At 41.1% G+C, this 19,605-nt stretch overlaps 1 protein-coding gene across 1 annotated transcript in view; it reads right to left on the bottom strand.

The window, feature by feature from the left end:
- sri (sorcin) overlaps window positions 1–19,605 on the bottom strand; it is a 44,450-nt gene that overhangs the window by 4,374 nt on the left and 20,471 nt on the right. The window contains exons 2-6 of the mRNA XM_020509806.2: window positions 16,140–16,304; window positions 8,537–8,606; window positions 6,044–6,087; window positions 3,279–3,426; window positions 1,261–1,374 (exon numbers count right to left, since the gene is read on the bottom strand). Coding sequence (XP_020365395.1) covers window positions 1,261–1,374; window positions 3,279–3,426; window positions 6,044–6,087; window positions 8,537–8,606; window positions 16,140–16,304 — 541 coding nt within the window. The remainder of the gene's footprint in view (window positions 1–1,260; window positions 1,375–3,278; window positions 3,427–6,043; window positions 6,088–8,536; window positions 8,607–16,139; window positions 16,305–19,605) is intronic.

Genomic DNA, 19,605 nt, shown 5'->3' with positions numbered 1-19,605 from the left:
CAGGAAAGTTGACGTTTTGGGTCGGGACCCTTTTTCAGAAAAAGAAGGGTCCTGACCCGAAATGTCAATTTTCCTGCTCCTCTGATGCTGCCTGGCCTGCTGTGTTCCTCCAGCTCCACACTGTGTTGTCTCAGACTCCAACATCTGCAGTTCTTGCTATCTCGGACTTCCAAGCCAACACCCTTTGGACTTGGAACTCTACTTCTGTTCCTTCACTATTGCTGAGTCAATATCATTGGACTCTTCCTCCAGTTGCACTGCAGGTGTAATTACATCACTGATTCCAGCATCTCAAGCTCAGTTAGGGATGATATTAAATTGCAGCCTTACTAATGATGTTCATATCTCATTTCCAAATTACTAACGTGAACATGATCAAATAAAAAGTCATCTTAGTAGAATACGTGTTATTTTGCATTTTTATGCTTTGCTTTAGTGTTTTGTCTTTGCAAATTAAATCTTTTAAAGGCAAATTATTTACAATATTTAGTTGTCCTGTGAATCCTATATTCATTCACAGGATGATGGTGTCACTGGCTAGGAAGCATTTAGTGCCCATCCCTAATTGCCCAGAGGGCAGTTAAAAGTCAACTACATTGCTATGGGTCTGGAGTCACATGTAGGCCAGACCAGGTAAGGATAGCAGTTTCCTTCCCTAAAGGGCATTAGTGAACCAGATGGGTTTTTCCTGAAAATCAGCAATGGATTCACGATCATCATTAGATTCTTAATTCCACATACTTATTCAATCAAATTCCACCATCTGCCGTGGCAGGATTCAAACCTGGGTCCCCAGAACATTATCTGGGTCTCTGGATTAACAGTCCAGTGATATACCATTAGGCCATCACCTCCCCTCGCAATAGAATATTTGCTATTGCCACCAATAACAAGAATTTTTAAAACCATCTGAAAGTTACAGATGTTAGGTTAGAATGTCTCTCTCGCTCTCTGTCTCTTTTGGAATAATCTGTAAGTCTTGATGACATGTGAAACAAAAAAGAGAGAGCTTGGAAATATTTTGTCTGAACAGTTTTGACATTGACAAAGTACGTACTGCGGATGCTGGCAATCAAAATTAATTGAACATAATACTCAACAATCCTTGCAACATCTGCAAAATAAAAGGTAATCACCCCAAGTAGTTTACAAATGTTACCAGACCAACTAGTGTATTTTCAACATTTTCCTGTTGTTATCTCCAACATATTGTATTCAATGTGCTGTACAACATACCACATTCTCAGAAGAGATTCATACCTGTCAGAGCACGGAGTCTTACACAACAAGCTACATAATCATCAAAGGAGATCTTCCCATGGGTGCTATATCGCTTTACAATTCCATTCAAACTTTGAGGAGACAATCTGTACCCTAGTCAATAAAATGAATAGAAAACATTTCAGACCTTTTATAATCTTTATACATCTCTGGAAAAATAAAATTATTTTATACTCATTCACAGGATATGTGCACCACTGGTTAGGCATTCAGTGCCAACCCTAATTGCCCAGAGAGCAGTTAAGAGTCAACCACATTGCTGTGTATCTGGAATCACATGTAGGTCAAACCAGGTACGGCTGGCAGATTTCTTTCCTTGAAGGAAATTAGGGAACGTGATCAGCTTTTTTCCAGACAATTGACACAGGTTTCACAGTCATTACACTGTTAATTGCAGATTTTTAAATTGAATCTAAATTCCACCATCTGCCATGGTGGTATTCAAACCCAGGTCCCCCAAATTATTACTGGGGTTTCTGGATCAATACCACGAGGCCGTTGTCCTCCTTTTTGGCATGAACATTCCAGTTACAAAATAATTGGATAAATTTCATTTTTTTTTGGAGACGGGAATTCTTGTGGGGAGACAAGATTTAAACACAAATTCTGAAAACACGTCATGCAATGCCTATTTAGGACAGACTTTATAAATACCAGTACTCTACAATTTATTGGTTATTTTATGTACTTTTAGGATTGTGGTCTGAGGTGCTTTTTGCTAAATATACTCAATATTGCCAGACAGTCTTTCCTGGGCATTTCCTGTGTTTTTTTAAAGCAAAAGTAAAATGTATTACATTCATACAATGTTAAAAGCCTAGTTATTTGCAATCCTGCCTGTGGCTGCAAAGGATCTGTATTAGAACAGAGAAAAATATTTCAAGCGCTACCTTTCTTTTCCTCATTGACTGTAAATAAGGAAAAAAATGACACCAGTAAAGTATATAAAATATATGAAGTAAACATCAATTTCAGATCTGTGTCTACTGATAGTAACGTGGAGCTAACTGTTATTTTGATAGCTCCAGAACACTGTTCAGGTAATCCAAGGTCTTGTACAGGGCTCCAATATACAGCAGTAGCAAACAGCCATTTAATTTCTGATTCTATGAATTTAGTTCAATATTCTCAATTTTAAAAGTTCCTTTTTTGAAAATTTCCATTTTACCTTGTTTTAGTGCTCTGATTTCTAAATAAAGCAAGACCAATGTTTTCCTTATTGTTTAATATTTAAAATCCATGCCTTTAAAGAGAATACTCTTGCCTGTAATAGTAAATCAGATTTACAAATCGTACATCATTTTGTAGTGAGGGTCACTACTCTTTAGATTTTCTTCCCTCCTGTTAGGGAAGCAGAGTATAAAATTGAAGCAATTATTAATTGCTCTATAGATGGTTACGAATTAATTGTGAACATGCTGAATTTAAAAAGTTCATCTGAGGTATGGAGATCTTTTTAGATGTAAGCTTGTGTATATACACATATGATATGACAATTATTTTAAATAAATCATGCGAAGATTAAGACTTGGATTTACACAGTAATTTTCATGACCACCAGCTGTTCAAAGCACTTTGTAGCCAATGAAGTTCTTTTTGAAGTATACTTATTGTTGCAAAGTAGGAAACAGCACCTCATTTGCACACAGCAAATTAACAAGCAGGCTTGTGATAATGACAATTATTTAGAATATCTGGTCATTGATCGAGTACTAAATATGGGTCAGGAGATAACTCCTGTGCTCTTCTCTGAGATGATGTGGTAAATCTTTTATTTCCACAACAGCAGGAAGATAGGGCCTCACTTTAAGCTCTCATCCAAAATATGGCACCTCTAAGTGACGGAGCGTTCCTTCAGTACTTCACTGGAATGTCAACCTTGACTTTTTTTTTTAAAAACTCAAGCCCTGAAGAGACACACACTCATGGAACAAGCACATTGTCTGGGGAGGTTAGTTCAGAAATCATTGACATACTGCATCAAATCTGTTGCTTACCCATGGCACCAATAGCTTGTTGTAGTTCCTGGGGTTCTACAGTTCCACTCCTGTCTCGGTCAAAAGTAGAAAAGTTCTGCCGCCAGTTACTCAAAACTGTCCACAGCTCTTTGAATTCTGGAAAACCCATTGTACCAGACATATCTCGCTGGCAATTACCATCAAGGAACAAAAACCTTTGATAGTGAGCATATGTTACTGAACAAATATTGAAGTCAACAGTCAACTGTAATATAGTACTAACCAATGAATGCAAAGCTTGCAGAACCAACTTGACAAAGTTACCTGCAAAAGAAAAATCAATTGTGTAGCTAATTAAAAAAAAGAACATTACGAAGCACTAGTGGTACAGTGTGTAACCAACCTGGAGTCAGTTCTTCTCTGCACTGAGTATACGAATGAGAAAAGGACTTACATATATGTTGATGGAATCAGACAAAGTAAGGTGGCCAGACACGTGTGTGTAATGTAAACACTAAGACAGGCTGGTTGGACCCAACGGCCAATGACAGGTGCGAGCATCTTATTTGGGCAGCACGGTGGCTCAGTGGTTATCACTGCTGCCTCACAGCGCCAGGGACCCGGGTTCGATTCCACCCTCAGGTGACTGCCTATGTGGAGTTTGCACATTCTCCCCATGTCTGCGTGGGTTTCCTCCGGGTGCTCTGGTTTCCTCCCACAGTCCAAAGATGTGCAGGCTAGGTGGATTGGCAATGCTAAATTGCCTGTCGTGTTCAGGGATGTGTAGATCAGATGGCTTATAGGGGGATGGGTCTGGCTGGGATGCTCTGAGGGTTGGTGTAGACTTGTTGGGCCGAAGGGCCTGTTTCTACACTGTAGGGATTCTAAATCTAAACAACACCCAGAAAGGCATTGCTTCTAACAAACCAGCTGCCTGGAGTGTGAACCCTGGAGCTGCGAGCTCTGCACACTGAGTCACCTTTGACCTTCACTTCAATACCATAGCTCTGACTTCTGCAACCCTTAAACCATACCCATCAACCTTGTTGACTATTCATCAGGAGCTATACCCTTCCCCTCCCGTTAACGTTCAACCTGCCAACCATCATTCTCGACCCTCCATCCATCAGCCTTGGCCTGTTTTTGGTGCTCTTTGATGCTTGCAGCCTCACCATTCGCTTGCCTTTAACCTGTCTTCTATCCTGCTTATGCTGCCTTCAGTAGAGATTGACCTTTTCTCTGCTGGCTTTCGTGCTCTGTCCCTTGGATCCTTATTCGGGCAGTCACAACCCAACCTCCTTCCCCTGGACAGCCATGTCCTCGGCTTCCTGGAGAGCCACAATCTGAGCTCAATGTAACAGCTCAGCCTCCTCTCCCCAGTACAAAGCTCCCTGTGGAAGACAAGCAGTTCCTACTCCATCTAAATGCACCAGGAAGACTAACTTGCCTGCTGCACGCCACTTTTACACAATTGTGAATCTGAAGGCACATTTCTTATTTGCTGCTGACTTAATGGCAAAGATACTTTTTAATCTGGCCATCATTCACAATAATGAATATAGATGACATTCCAATGCATTAAAAGAAAATTTTAAAAGGCCATGTGTCAACCAGTGGAGATGACACATAGCTATAACTGAACACAAATTGCATACAAGTGGCAGATGGAATTTAATACAGACCAGTAAAGTCCCTCCTTTCCTGCATGGATTCAGAGTGCATGACATGGGTACTTAGAGTCAAAAAGGACAGAGAGTTTGTGAGCCAGCAGGGACTATGGGCGGAATACTTCTGGGCATAGATTGTTGCACACCCTGGAAGTGGCAGGAAGCAAACAGGAAGGGCAAATAATTGTACAGATTGCCCCAGAGAAATAACCGCCTACTTCCTGTCACCTCAGTTATTATTTGCTGGGCCAAAAGATCCTTGGTTGACCTTCCCAAATGTGACGACTTATAGCCTTGAACAATTAACAGCCATGTAAGGGTCTCAACCTGCCCAATTGACTTTGTTTTCGGTAGGCAAGGACAGTGGCTGCCTTCCTGACTGGCAAAACAGGCTGGTCTGCCCAGTTGGGGAGTGGGGGGAGGCAAGGAAAGACACAGACTCCCTGAACACCTTCGCTACCCCAACCCTGTAATCCCCTCTCATAAAACAGGTCCTCCCCTTCTGCACTGTTCTACCGGGAGCCTGAGCCTTCAACGGGTCACTGCTGCTCTGTGGCTGCCAGCGTCTGATTGGCTGGAAAATTCCAGCAGGGCAAGGCATCCCAATTTAGTGACCTCACTGACCAGGAAGCCCACCATATTGTCACTTGATCCGTTGAGATTTCTCACCTGTGGGACATTTCTTGTTCTAAAGATGCCTGCCCATAACACCATAGGTTCAAGTTGCGCCTACTCCAGAATAACACTGGTTAATTGAAAATATCTAAGTTATAGGTTCACTGAATGTAATGCTCTTTGTGGTACAGGGACGGTCATGTGGGCCATTGACTCCATGCTGGCTCTCTGTTAGGCAACATAGCCAGTCCTATTCCAGTGTTCTATTCTTGTAGCCCGAAACGTTTATTTACTTAAGTGCCCATCCAATTTCCTTGTGAATTCGGTGACTGCCTCTGCTTCCTTGTACATAGGAGGTTCAAAGTTGTTTCCATTTTCTGCATATAGAACAATCAAGTAATGGAACAGCTTTCTTTTGCATTTGAAAATTAAACTGGTCAATCTCATAGCAAACATGACTGTTCATATTTTAAAAATGGCATCATTTTGCATTGTTGGAAGACTTTAGTATTTTAAGGATACATCTAACATGGAAATCATTAGCCTGCAGGTCTCCATGCTGAATGCTGCAGAGAGACAATAATGAGAACACAACATAGAATTCACTGTAATCAGCTTTCATAATGTACATTCTGTCGTAAAGACTATTTATCTGTCTGCAGACTAGTTGATCACTGGCACTGATTATCCAATTTATTACTTTACTCCCGTGTTAATGAGCTTTACAGCATTCTTTAATCTAGCGATCTAGCGATCAGTTTTAACTGTTGCAAAAACCTGTTATTTAGTGGCTTTCACTTCAGGTAATCCCAAAGATTATAACAACCAATACAGTACCTTTGAAATGTAGTCACTATTTTAATGTAGGAAATGCAGAAATGAATTTGGATGCAAAAAAAAAAAAATCCGTGAGAATAGCAATCAGAGGATTTTCAGATAATCTGTTTTAATGATGTTGGATGGAGGGAAAAATATTTTTCAGGACACCAACAAGGTATACAGGATCCAAATTTAGCTACTGAAAGTGTTGAGAATTTTACAAAATGGAACTGGAGTTATACGGCAAAGGGCATTATCATTCTTCGGAATGGCGATAGATTGGGAAATGGGGAGATTCACTGAGACCTGGGTGTCCTTGTACACCAGATGCTGAAAGTACACATGCAGGTGCAGCAGGTGGTGAAGGAGACAGATGGTATGATGGCCTTCATTGTGAGAGAATTTGAGTCCACGGGCAGGGATGTCTTGCTGCAATTGTGCAGGGCCTTGGTGAGATCACACCAGAGTATTGTACACAGTTTTTGTCTCCTTATTCAAGGAGAAATGTTCTGGATATGGTGGGAATACAATAAATCTAAAACTATAAAGTTCTCACAGGACAATACAGGGTAAATGCAGATGGTTCTGATGACTGGAGAGTCCAGATCCAGTTGGTCAATGTCTAAGGATTCTGGGTAGGTCCTTTTGGACCAAGATGGAAGAAACCTTTTCACTCAGAGTGGTGAGGTTGGGAAATTCTCAGTCACAGAAAGTAGTCAAAGCCAAAAGTACTGAATGCTTTTAAATACTAATTGAATATAGTTGTTACGATTAAATGAATCAAGGGTTGAGGCTAAAATATGATCAGAGAATGGAGTAGGATGATCAGCCATGTTCATATTGAATGGTGCAGCAGGCTTGGCAGGCTGAATGGCCTACTCCTATTTCTTTCTAGAGAAACAGCAATGGAAGGTATTTTGAGGGACTCATAGTCCGTAGTGAAATTAAACATCATAATAACTCTCCAAGCTGAAGAGCTACAAATGATACTGTGATTTGTTTATGAATCAGCTCGGCATGATTCATGACTAGTAATGAATTTGAAATATAAACTTTGCATAAAAAGAGTAATACGCATTGTTTTAGAATGTCAAATATTAACATAATGGAACCAAAACATACTAAAAGCATTAAGTGAAAGGAGACGGTTTCATGTATGTTTTTATCACCTAAATATAGAAAGACCAGAACATGTTTCAACAGTTGCATGCCTCATATGATAACTCATTTCTTCTAACAGTTACGAAATGAAGCTCATAAAATGATAAACAAAACAGCTGCAACAATTTAAACCCAAAATAAACTGTTTGATACCAAGAAATGTTAAGGGTGAGTCATCAGTTTTTTTAAAAATTTGGAATCTTAAAAGTCAATGAGTGAGAGATGGGGGATTTTTAATCGTACGATGCAATGTAGATGCAGACAGACTTTAAACTGTGCCTCAATAAGTCTCAAATAGGTATTTCACACAGTGCCTTTCAAAGAAGTAATTCAGTGCATGTGGTGGTGGTGGCGGCATCTTGTTTTCAGAAAGATCCCACAAATAGCAATTAGTTATTAGTTAACCTACTCTTTGGGTGATGTTAGTTGAAGAACTCTTGGCAGTGAAGCATTCCCTTAATATTGAATGTAAGGTCACTCTGAACCACATGCTCAGATTCTAGAGTGCTTTCTGACTTATTGACAGGTTTTTTCCAAATGAGTAAAATGACAAAGTAATTTTAGACAAGTTGGCTTGACAACTTTGACTTGAATACGTTGGAGACAATTTTTATTTCAAAAAGGCAATTAGTCTATTTGCAAAAAGTGCAATGCTAATTCTTGTCATATTATACATGCTTTCGTTTGTACATTAGACTGCATACAAAAGGGCAGACAAAGCCAATTGGAACAAGGGCAGATATTATTCAAAAAACCCGACACTAATGGTTCCTAACAGCACTGAAAGACAACTTCTGTCACAAGGACCACAAGCAAATTAAAGTTTTGCACAGTCTGTTACAATATTCAACACCTCCTGATTTTGCATGTGATTCACAGTCTCAGAAACAGAGAACAGCTAACAGGGAACATAAGAAACAAATAAAAATAGCTGACATGCTTCCAATTCATTTCTTGCTTTTTGGATTAGATCATAATCTTAATAAGATTATTATTTCAGTTTTTGGTGTATGTTTTAAAACATTTACAACTCACGTTTGTAGGTGCCACTGATGCCAGATTGAGTAAGACATCTCTGAAGTTCCTCAGCATCTATCTGACCATCCTACAAAGAAAAGTCACACATCCACATGAATGATGCTACTGGTATACAGCTTGGGCCCACTATTAGGTCCTGATTACCAGGAATTTATCATAAGGATTTTGACACTTTCGTAAGGCAATTGGTTGAATAGTCTCCAAATATGATTTAAGATTATTGTTCTAAAAGAAATAGAAATAAAAATTCAAGTTAGAACATGGAAGGGGTAAGTCATTGCCTTACCTGAATACAGGATACAGATGTCAAATCAGTAAACAACGTACATGTGAACATAAAAACACACCATACAGTAACAGACAGGAATAAGCTTTGTTCACAAGATCAATTTTACAATGAACAACCATAAAACAATTTACTCCTTCTATTCACTATATACCTTATTCATAAGTTCACCATTAGAATGGTCAAAATTCTGAACCACCATAAACAATGGGAAAAAATGTTCTTGTGCAAGTCAGTGAAAGCAGTCAAACTCCACTGATCTGAATGGGTGCAATGTATGGGCCAATATGGCACCATGTCACTCCATCATTGAACCAGTGACATGCAGGGACAGTCAGAAGCTGTTAAGATGGACAGAAATTTCCAAACTAAAATATTGGCTAAATTAGTGATTGTGATAGGGTCAGAAGACCAATTCCTTTCTGTAGCCATTGCTTATAACCTTCTCCATGGCTATTGTCTAAAGCTGAACCAAATTATTCTCACTGTGGATCCCTTTCTGAGCCCTCACTGAGAACCCAAGCCCATATCCTCGGTCACATCTCCAAGTCTTGCCACAACCCAAGTTAATCTGGCGCTGAAACTCTCACCTATACTTTTCTTATCAGTAGGCTCAACTATTCTCACATGATCCTGGCTATTTTCTCAACTTGAACTTCTTCAAATTTGAGCTCATCCACAGCTCTGCTTCATGTATTTTATCTTGCACAAAGCCCCATTCAACCCAAACCTAGGCTCATCTGACCTACACAAGCTCAGAGTTCAGCAACTTCTGGATTTTCAAGTTTCTCATTCTTGTTTTCAAATCACAAGAATGAAAGAACTAGATACAGTAGACCATATGGCTCGTCACTCCAAGTCATTTGGATCTAAGACCCAAAAATACAGACTTAAATGTATTCAGTGATATTCTCTGGATTACAGAAGTCCTTATATTCACAAACCTTGAGTGAAGCAATCTACCCTTACATCAGTACTAAACAACGAGCCTTGTATTCCAAGGCTATGCCCCTGTGTTTTTCTTTCTGGTCTCTCTCTCAGCATCTACTCTATCAAGCCCTTTAAGAACGTCGTTTGTTGTAATGAAGTCACTTCTCATTCTTCAAAACTCCAGAAACAATGGGGCCAAAATCCTGGAATTCCCTCCCTAATGGCATTGTGGGTCAACCAACAGCAGGAGGACTGCATCAACTCAACAACATAGCTCACCACCACCTTAAGGGCAACTAGGGATGGGCAAGAAATGCTGGCCAGCCAGCGATGCCCATGTCCCACAAGTGAATTGTAATGAAAACAATTTATTCAGCCTTTCTTCGCAAGACAACGCCCAAGAAAACCCCATCACAGGAACTAATTTTTTTAATCCTTCATTGCATCACCACCTCCAATGAGATAAATGGCAAAATGGCACCAGACCCACCATGTCTCAACGATTTTCTCATGCCGTCTCCTATTAATCACTTTATTAAGTATACGGCTGGACTCTTCAACACCCTTTTTGTGGAATCATGCAGGAAGAACTGCAGAAGCATTTGCCACTGCCAGGAACTTGCACACTCAAACCAATGGCATCATTGTTTTTTAAGCCCAGCCGCACATCACTTCAGACTCTGCAAACTAGGAGCTGAGTGTCACATCTTGGGTGGTCATCCATTATCAGTGAGGACATGCCCAGTGAGGAGTGCTGACACTCTGCTTCACACACAGGGGCCTGGAGATCTTGGTGGATGGGGCAAAGGAGGGGAGGGCCGTCCTTCTTCCAGCAGGCCACTACAGAAGGCACTGCCAGCCATGACCCAGATAGCAGCCTGGGTCAAGGTTGTGTCCCTGGTTAAAAGGGACGCTAAGCAATGCATTAAGGAGGTCAATGATCTTCTGAACTCCACAAAAGTTAAGTACCACCAGCTCTCTGCTACTTCATTCACAGAGCAACACATATAAACTTTGACGCTGCACACAACTGACCAAACCTTCTGGACAATAACTAATTGCTAAAGCACATATCATATCTACTAAGTTTTTTCTCAGTGTCACAAACACCACCGCACCCGCCACCACCCCCCACCAACCATTCCTTTCAATTTACGAACAGAGTACTTGAAAGGAATATGTAAACTTTTTTAAAAATTAAAAAAAAAGTGTCATAAGAAATTGACTTGACAAAGGGAACAATTTGCCAACGCTTGCACAGCAGTGTTGTAACTGAACAGATTTGTTGAAACAACAATATTACACAGAAATCAGAATAGAAAATGAAACCCAGCAGGTCTGGCAGCATGTGTGGACAGAAAGAAACAGGGTTAACATTGAATCTCAAACTTCTTTGGAACTGTTAGCACCTGGAAAACATTGGTTCTTACGCTGATGTTAGAGGTGGTACCCAGAAAACAAAATCGGATTGCTAATGGTCGTGAGACAGAGATAGAAATGTAAAGAGTGTACATGAATGTGAGAAAAGGAGAAAATAGGTCCGTTCTGCTGAGTAAAGTCAAAAAGACAGAGCCTTTGGGTGGAGGTGGAGGAATGTAATAAAAGTGAAAGTCAGAGGTTGTGCTGTGAAGCTGTGAAATTCAACACAAGTCCCAAAGGCTGTAGAGATGAGATGTTGTTCCTCCAGGTTGTGCTGTGCTTTATTGGAGCACTGTAGCAGACTCTTCTGGGCAGGGATGAAATCATTTGGACAGGAGTTGATACAGAGACTCCAGGACAACGAAAGTGATGCTGTTGCTGGCTCCAAGGATGATTAGGGCTCAGAAAGTTCCATCAGCATTTGGCCCCCATCTCTCTAAATCCTTCCTATTCATATACCCATCCAGATGCCTTTTACATGTTGTAATTGTATCAGCCTCCACCACTTCCTCTGGCAGGTCGTTCCATACAAGCACCACCCTCTGTTTGAAATGTTGCCCCTCAGGTACCTTTTAAATCTCTCTCCTTTCAACTTAAACTGATGCCCTCTAGTTTTAGGCTTCCCCACCCTAGAAAAAGACCTTGGCTATTTGCCCTATCCATGCCCTTCATGATTTTATAGACATCAACCAATTAGCCTGGGGTTCTGAATTACTAGCCCACTGCTGTTACTGGAATGGGACTGAGCTGGATTATTCTTTGAAAGAACTTACCCAAACCCGACAGGTTTAAAATGGGCTTTCTTGTGTGCCGTACTATTCCATCCAATTTTTTAGATTCCACGATGCTTGTCTCTGTATGAAAGGATTGTTCTTGACAAACAACATTAGGTTAAAACTTATAAAAGAAGAATGGACTGCCATTTATGGTCCTTTGAGTCAGAATATGAAATTAAAGATTTAGCTACTGAAATGATTTGCAGAAAGACCTTTGGACACAGCATGAAAATTAATGTTTTGTAGTGTGTTTTGATGGGCTGGTTAATAAATGGCAATGACTGAACATTGTGACAGAAGTTGGATAATACCTAGATGACAGTTTTGTATTTAGTTCTCAAACTTGGTCAGATGGACATGGTGGTTCTGTGAAGTTAATTTTGTTTCTGTTAGTGTGTTAGTGTGTTTTTGGACAGTGAAGTAAGGGTGTCAGTTCCAAGAAAGAATAATTGGAATCAGTACTTAGGCTTAGGATTATTAGCTGTCATTTCCACCACCAGACATATATTCCCCTCTCCTCGCTTGTCAGCATTCCGCAGGGACCATTCCCTCCAGGATATCCTGGTCCACTTCTTCTCCACTCCCAAAACCTTCTTACACCCCATGGCACTGCACTGCAATTGCAGAAGGTGTAAACCTTGCCCAATTACCTCCTTCCTCCTCAATGTCCAAGGCCTAAGACATACCTTCCAGGTCAAGAAACGATTTACCCGCACTTCACTCAATCTAGTCTCTCAAATTCGCTGCACATAATGCAGTCTCCCCTATACTGGGGAAACGAAACACAGATTGGGTGACTGCTTTGCAGAACACCTACATTCTGTCTGTAAAAATGACCCCAACCTTCCAGCTGCCTGCCACTTCAACACACCATCACGTTTGCAGGCGAACATTTCTGTCTCAGCAGCGACGCTCAGCGCGAGTAGGAGGACAAGCATCTCATCTTCTACTTTGGGATTTCTCAGACTTCAGGACTCAACAGAGTTCAATAATTTCAGAGCATGTACACCTCCTTCCATGCCTTTTACCCAACCTCACATTACAGGTTCTGTCATGGCATGGATTGGTTGTGTTGAAAGTAACCAATTTTCACCAAATCATCGCCCCCTTTATCACCTCTCTAGCTTCTCTTCCCTGGTTTACGATCAACAATCCCTTCGTCTGCCTAACATTTTTGGCCCTTTCTCTGCGTTCTGTCTCTAATTATCCACTCATTCCTTTTCTCCCCAACCTCTATCATCAGCATAAATACCACTTTTTCTAAGATGCCATCATTTCTGAAGAGACTTGAAACATTAATCTCTCCATGGAGTCTCTCCAACAACTTCTGTTTCGGTGTCTGTTTGGAATCGATTGCCTGAGAAATACCTGTTGTGTCAGTGGATAAAATGTTGGTACTGTCAGGTTTGCAGCAAGCAGAGTAAACACATTAAGGCAATTAGTTTAACTGTGATTTCACTAACAGAAGCTTCAAAGTTTTAGTTCAGAAGAACCCGAAATTGCATTCATAAAAGTGAGATTAATTTCTTTTAACGGGGGAAATCAAATCAGTTCAGGGGAACCAGGTGCCTCAGCAGAAGATGCTTCCAATCGATGGAGCTTCCAAGCCAGAAAAGTTTGAATAGGAATCATGTTGTTAGAACTGAGAAAGTTTCAGCCAGTAGAATTGTGAAAGTTTCATGCCAGCACATTCAAAGGGCTCATGATATTGTGTCCACAGTTCAAGAAAAAGAAATTGGATAAAGACAGTTACCATCCAGAGAATCACGCAGTACAGAAAAAAGCCCTTTGGTCCATCAAGTCTATACTGCCAAACTCCTCTAATCTACACTAGTCCCACTTTTCAGCACTTGGCACAAAGCCTTGCAACGTCATGATGTTTCGAGTGCTGATCCAAGTAGTGCAATTGAGATTTCCTGCTCCAACTACCCTTCCAGGCAGTGCATTCCAGATTCCCACCACTCTCTGGGTGAAATCATCTTTCCTCAAATCCCCTGACTTTTACCTAAAAATTCCACCACCTTGTTATTAATGCTTCAAGGGAAACAGTTGCCTCTTATCCACCTTGTCCATGCCTCTCAATCTTGTACACCATTATTAATAAGGTGACACCACTTCCTCTTTTTACCTGTTACGCCTGAAGATACTATACCCAGAATAGAGTTTCCAGTCCTGCCCATCCCACAACTACACCTCCATGATGGCAATATCGTAATTCCACACCCTTAACTCAGCTGTCTCAATTATAATATTGTAGCATTAGAGACCATCCAGCCTCACCTCCTCTGCCTTTGTTCCTTTACTAAAATATGCTCTGTCCTTCGTGAACAAAAGCTGTAGGCCACCTAAACTAGTTTAAATGCTTCCTTACAGCGCAACAAACCTATTTGCAATGTTGATGATTCTGGTGGAGGTGCAGATTGTCTCCCTTGTACAGGTCCCAGCTTCCCCACATGATCCCAGTGATCCAGGAATCTAAAACCCTCCCTTCTGCACCAACTCAAGAGCCACGCAGTCATCTGCCCCTTTCTCCTTTTTCTGTACTGTAAGATTTTATTTTAAAAGAAACGCTGAGATAAAGTAATATTTCTCCAGGATTGGGTCTCTAACAGGTTGGAAGTTTCTTCTGATAGTGATATTAAAATATTTTCCAACTGTCTTCAACATGTATATATAGCTTTGTTTTTGTTTTATTTTGCATAATAAACTTGTATTCTGTTGTTAAAGAACATCTGCAGCCTGAATAAACTGTTGGAATAGCAGGCTGAAAAGTACCCAGGTCCTGATGGACTTCATTTTAAAAAGGTCTTTTAGGAACAGGCTATTGAGATAGCTGATGAAATAAAAACAAAAGTGCTGAAGAAACTCGGGACTGGCAGCATTTGTGAAGAGATATGCAGACGACTTCTTTGGAATTCAATGGTGTTGGAAAACGATGGCTCTTATGCTGTTGACAAAGGGGGAGTAGAAACAAGTGGAATAGATGGTGAGTGTGCCCAGAGCAAGAGACAAAGGGAGGGCTAAGGGTAGGAAAGGAAATATCTAGAAGTAAAAAAGGTGTCAATAGCAAGTGTATGCAGTAGAAAACAAGTCAGCTTTTCCGAGAGCACACCCGTGTGAAAAATGTCACCTGACAACACCAACCTTTTAGAATGAGGTTTCAGAATCAAAGAGATTCAGCTTCTTGAAGTTTAAGCACTAACTCCCCAGACTGGCCATACTTTTTGTGTGACATCTTTTATAATACTTACAACTTGCTCTGTACCCTTGATATTTCTACTGCCTCATGTGAATATTGTTTACTTTTTCCACAGCAATATACTGCTCTATCAGTCCTAGAACGCATCTCAACATAAACCACAGCCTCATCTGTTCTTCCATGAATATGCTCCAGGTAATAATTGACAACCTCAGTTTCTGCACGTGTTAGTTGCTTTTCTCATAAAAACTATCTCCTTGGTAGATTTAGTCTCATAGCAGGACCATTTATGCCTAAGACAATCAATTACTGTGCATCTTTCAGTAGTTAAAACTCTAGGATTCAGTTAGATGTGACAATTCCATCACATATGGATCCACAATCTCCCTCTCCTTGTGCTCCAATGTTGAAACACGTACCATTGGTAACATTAATTGAGTGAACCTTTTATTAATGCATCTTCAAAGCCCTTCAATGTCTGTCTGCTCCTTATTGAGATTTAGAATACAATAGAGCTTGTGGTTTAATTTACACAGCACTGTTAACAGGGTGCTATACTTACTAGTTTAGTCTTTCTTACTTTAATCTATGGCCATTTTAGCTTTCCCACTGAGACTAGAGCAAATTCCAATTCTCACACATCCTTTTCATTTTCACAGCAACAGGGAGTAGAAAATTCAGTCATTTGAGGCACTTCAAGGATGTAGATTATGGTTTTAATACGTTCTTGTATTTTTCACAATAGCTGGTTCTCGAACTGCGCTGAAAGTTCACTTGATCTCAGCTTCACACTTGCAACAGCATGCTTCAAGTAAATGTGTTAACAGGTATCACAAGCTAAAGTGAAAGCAACTTTAGCAGAGGAAGAGATTGCATGTCAACAGCAAGTTAGCTGGTATGTTACATATAAAAACGTTTCTCCAGATATATACTGTTCCAGGGCATTCAAAAGCTTACAAGTCCTAATTTAGACAACATAAATGAACTTACTTGACCAGCTACTGCAGCAAAGTATCCATAGAGTGGGTCCTGCTGTTGGCCCGGGAATGCACCGTAACCTCCAGCTCCGGGAGCTCCTGGATATCCTGGACCCCCAGCTCCAGGATATCCTGCACCACCAGGTGCTCCTGGTGCACCACCATACTGAGGAAATTGCTAAAGAGAACAAAAACAATATTATAATATGCCACGACGGATCAGCGAATGTTATGTCAAAATATTTCAACTGCAAAATTAAACATGCTTAAAATATTGTGATATTGTAATGTGAGGACTAAGCGCCAGTGCATACCTCTAATAGTGTAATCAGTTGCAAGTCTAATGTATTCTTTCCAATTTTAGGAATAACAACACACAAAACAAACTCTGCTGCTCTCACCAACTTGTTAGGTGTAGACATGGAGTTTCGTCTTTACAAAGGCTGTATCTAGGGGGAGGCAATGACCTAGTGGTATTATCACTGGACTGTTAATCTAGAGAACCAGATGATGTTCAGGGGACCTGGGTTTGAATCCTGCCACGGCAGATGGTGGAATTTGAATTCAATAAACATCTGGAATTAAGAACCTAAGGATAACTGTGAATCTATTGCTGTTTGTTGGGGAAAAAAAAAACCACTATCTGGCTCACTAATGTCCTTTAGGAAAGGAAACTGCCATTCTTACCTGGTCTGGCCTACATGTGACTCCAGATCCACAGCAATGTGGTTGACTCATAACTGCCCTTGGGGCAACTGAGGATGGGCAATAAACGCTGGCCTAGCCAACGACGCCATCATCCCGTGAATGAATAAAGAAAAAAAATATTCATTTACCAAATCAAAACAATCCATACGACTTGTGGGAAAGATCTTGAATTTATTAAAATGTGGGGCAAAGGAAATTTGGGATTTCTTAATTGAGAGAAGAGTTGAAAATCTCATTAAAGATTAAATAAGGCCATGCTTTGCACAGTTAATCAAATTTAGCATAAAATAAGTACCACTTTTTCTGGCCAAGCACAAACTAATGGTTATACCATAATCTTGCGGAAAGTACTTTAATGCTTTTTGTCAACTCAGATTACTCTTTATGAAGAAGTTACAATCACTTTAGAATTTTACAGTCTTATAAAAGGCTTTAGTAAAAAGGGCACTTAAAAATATTTTTCTTTATCTTGCAAAGTTTCTCCATGCTCACCAACATCCCTGGCAATGGGCTGAACACCTCAAAAGGACTCCCAAGAGATGTGTTAAGTGGTCAAACTCTTCTCATATCCTGTGGCCTATCATATGTTGTGAAACAACAGTTTATAGCTCCCACTCTTTTATTAAATAGCAAAACACGCTTGTGCAAGTCATCGCTGTAGATTTTGTATGCTGTATATATTTTAAGTATAAAGCTTAAGTTAACCCTTTTTTTTTGAGGGCCCATGAATCTCTGTTGTTAATTTGTTGCACTGTGTCTGACTGTTTACTTGCATTTTCAGAACTTGTGCCAAGCAACATTGCCAGTCAGTGGGTGCTGCTCAAAATTTTTCCCCAAAAATCCCAACCTTAAAGCTTTGATACATTTGCTTATTTTCAGTATTGTTGAGCCAGAAACTTCTTATATATTAAAGCCGTTGCGTCTTTAAAGGAAATACACATGCAAATCCCAGGGAGATTAGATTTTCCTGGTTCCATAATTCTGTCGGTCCACTTTAACAAATAGGCCCCATTTCCCTGATTGGAGCCACAAGTAGGTTCGGTAAATAATCATAGAAATCTGAGAGATGGGTTGCCCAAATGGTTTGCAAAAATTGAAAGAAACAAGCAGTATGGCCTGAAACATCATTTAGAAAAACATGTATTATTGTATTATTGGTGATACTCAGTCATGAGATGTTATGGCTAAGAATTTTTAACTTTTTTAGAAAATAAAATAGTAGCAATATTCTCTTTTAAAAGGTGATAACCAAAAAGAAACAGAACCAGACTCAAAAGAAACTTGAAATCCAGCTAAATTCACTTCTCATAAAAAGGACGTGGAGGCTGCTGTTAATCTTCAGTTATTTATTACCTTCAAAAGTTCTGGCCAAATCTGTATATAGCTATTTTATTTTTAAGTGCAGCTCTTCCATTGGTAATCTCATCACAATTCTGGAATTACCCACTACTTCCAATGCAATTGGAAGTCTCTGAATTCTTTGACCAATTTTATTACCATGCACGAGATCAGTTTCCCACTAAAGTCTGCTCAAGCCGAAAGGCAGCTTAATTATTTTACCATTAAGTAAACAGAGTCACTCAACAGTCATGACTAAATACATTCCTCATCCAACTAACTCTTTCTTATATAACAAGGTGTAGAGCTGGATGAACACAGCATGCCAAGCAGCATCAGAGGAGCAGGAAGGCTGACGTTTCGGGCCTAGACCCTTCTTCAGAAATGGGGGGGGAGGGGAAGGGGGTTCTGAAATAAATAGGGAGAGAGGGGGAGGCTGATAGAAGATGGATAGAGGAGAAGATAGGTGGAGAGGAGACAGACAGGTCAAAGAGGCGGGGATGGAGCCAGTAAAGGTGAGTGTAGGTGGGGAGGTAGGGAGGACATAGGTCAGTCCAGGGAGGACGGACAGGTCAAGGGGGTGGGAGGAGGCTAGTTGGTAGGAAATGGGGGTGCAGCTTGAGGTGGGAGTGGGGGTATAGGTGGGAGGAAGAACAGGTTAGGGAGGCAGGGATGAGCTGGGCTGGTTTTGGGATGCAATAGGGGGAGGGGAGATTTTGAAGCTTGTGAAATCCACATTGATACCATTGGGCTGCAGGGTTCTCAAGTGGAATATGAGTTGCTGCTCCTGCAACCTTCGGGTGGCATCGTTGTGGCACTGCAGGAGGCCCAGGATGGACATGTCGTCTGAGGAATGGGAGGGGGAGTTGAAATGGTTCGCGACTGGGAGGTGCAGTTGTTTATTGCGAACCGAGCGTAGGTGTTCTGCAAAGCGGTCCCCTAGCCTCCACTTGGTTTCCCCGATGTAGAGGAGGCCACAACGGGTACAGCAGATGCAGTATACCACATTAACAGATGTGCAGGTGAACATCTGCTTGATGTGGAAAGTCTTCTTGGGGCCTGGGATGGGGTTGAGGGAGGTGGTGTGGGAGCAGGTGTAGTACTTCCTGCGGTTGCAGAGAAAAGGGCCGGGTGTGGTGGGGCTGGAGGGGAGTGTGGAGCGGACAAGGGAGTCACGGAGAGAGTGGTTCTTCCGGAAAGCAGATAAGGACGGGAGAGAAAAATGTCTTTGGTGGTGGGGTCGGATTGCAGATGGCGGAAGTGTCGGAGGATGATGCGTTGGATCCGGAGGTTGGTGGGGTGGTACACGAGGACAAGGGGGATTCTTTTTTGGCTGTTATTGTGGGGACGGGGTGTGAGGGATGATTTGTGGGAAATGCGGGAGACACGGTCGAGGGCGTTCTCGATCACTGGGGGAGGGGGGGGTGGGGGAG

Source organism: Rhincodon typus, chromosome 2, assembly GCF_021869965.1.
Source record: "Rhincodon typus isolate 14 chromosome 2, sRhiTyp1.1, whole genome shotgun sequence".
NCBI lineage: Eukaryota > Metazoa > Chordata > Chondrichthyes > Orectolobiformes > Rhincodontidae > Rhincodon > Rhincodon typus.
Note: the sequence above shows the minus strand (reverse complement) of the source record. Positions and strands in the feature narration are given on the sequence as shown.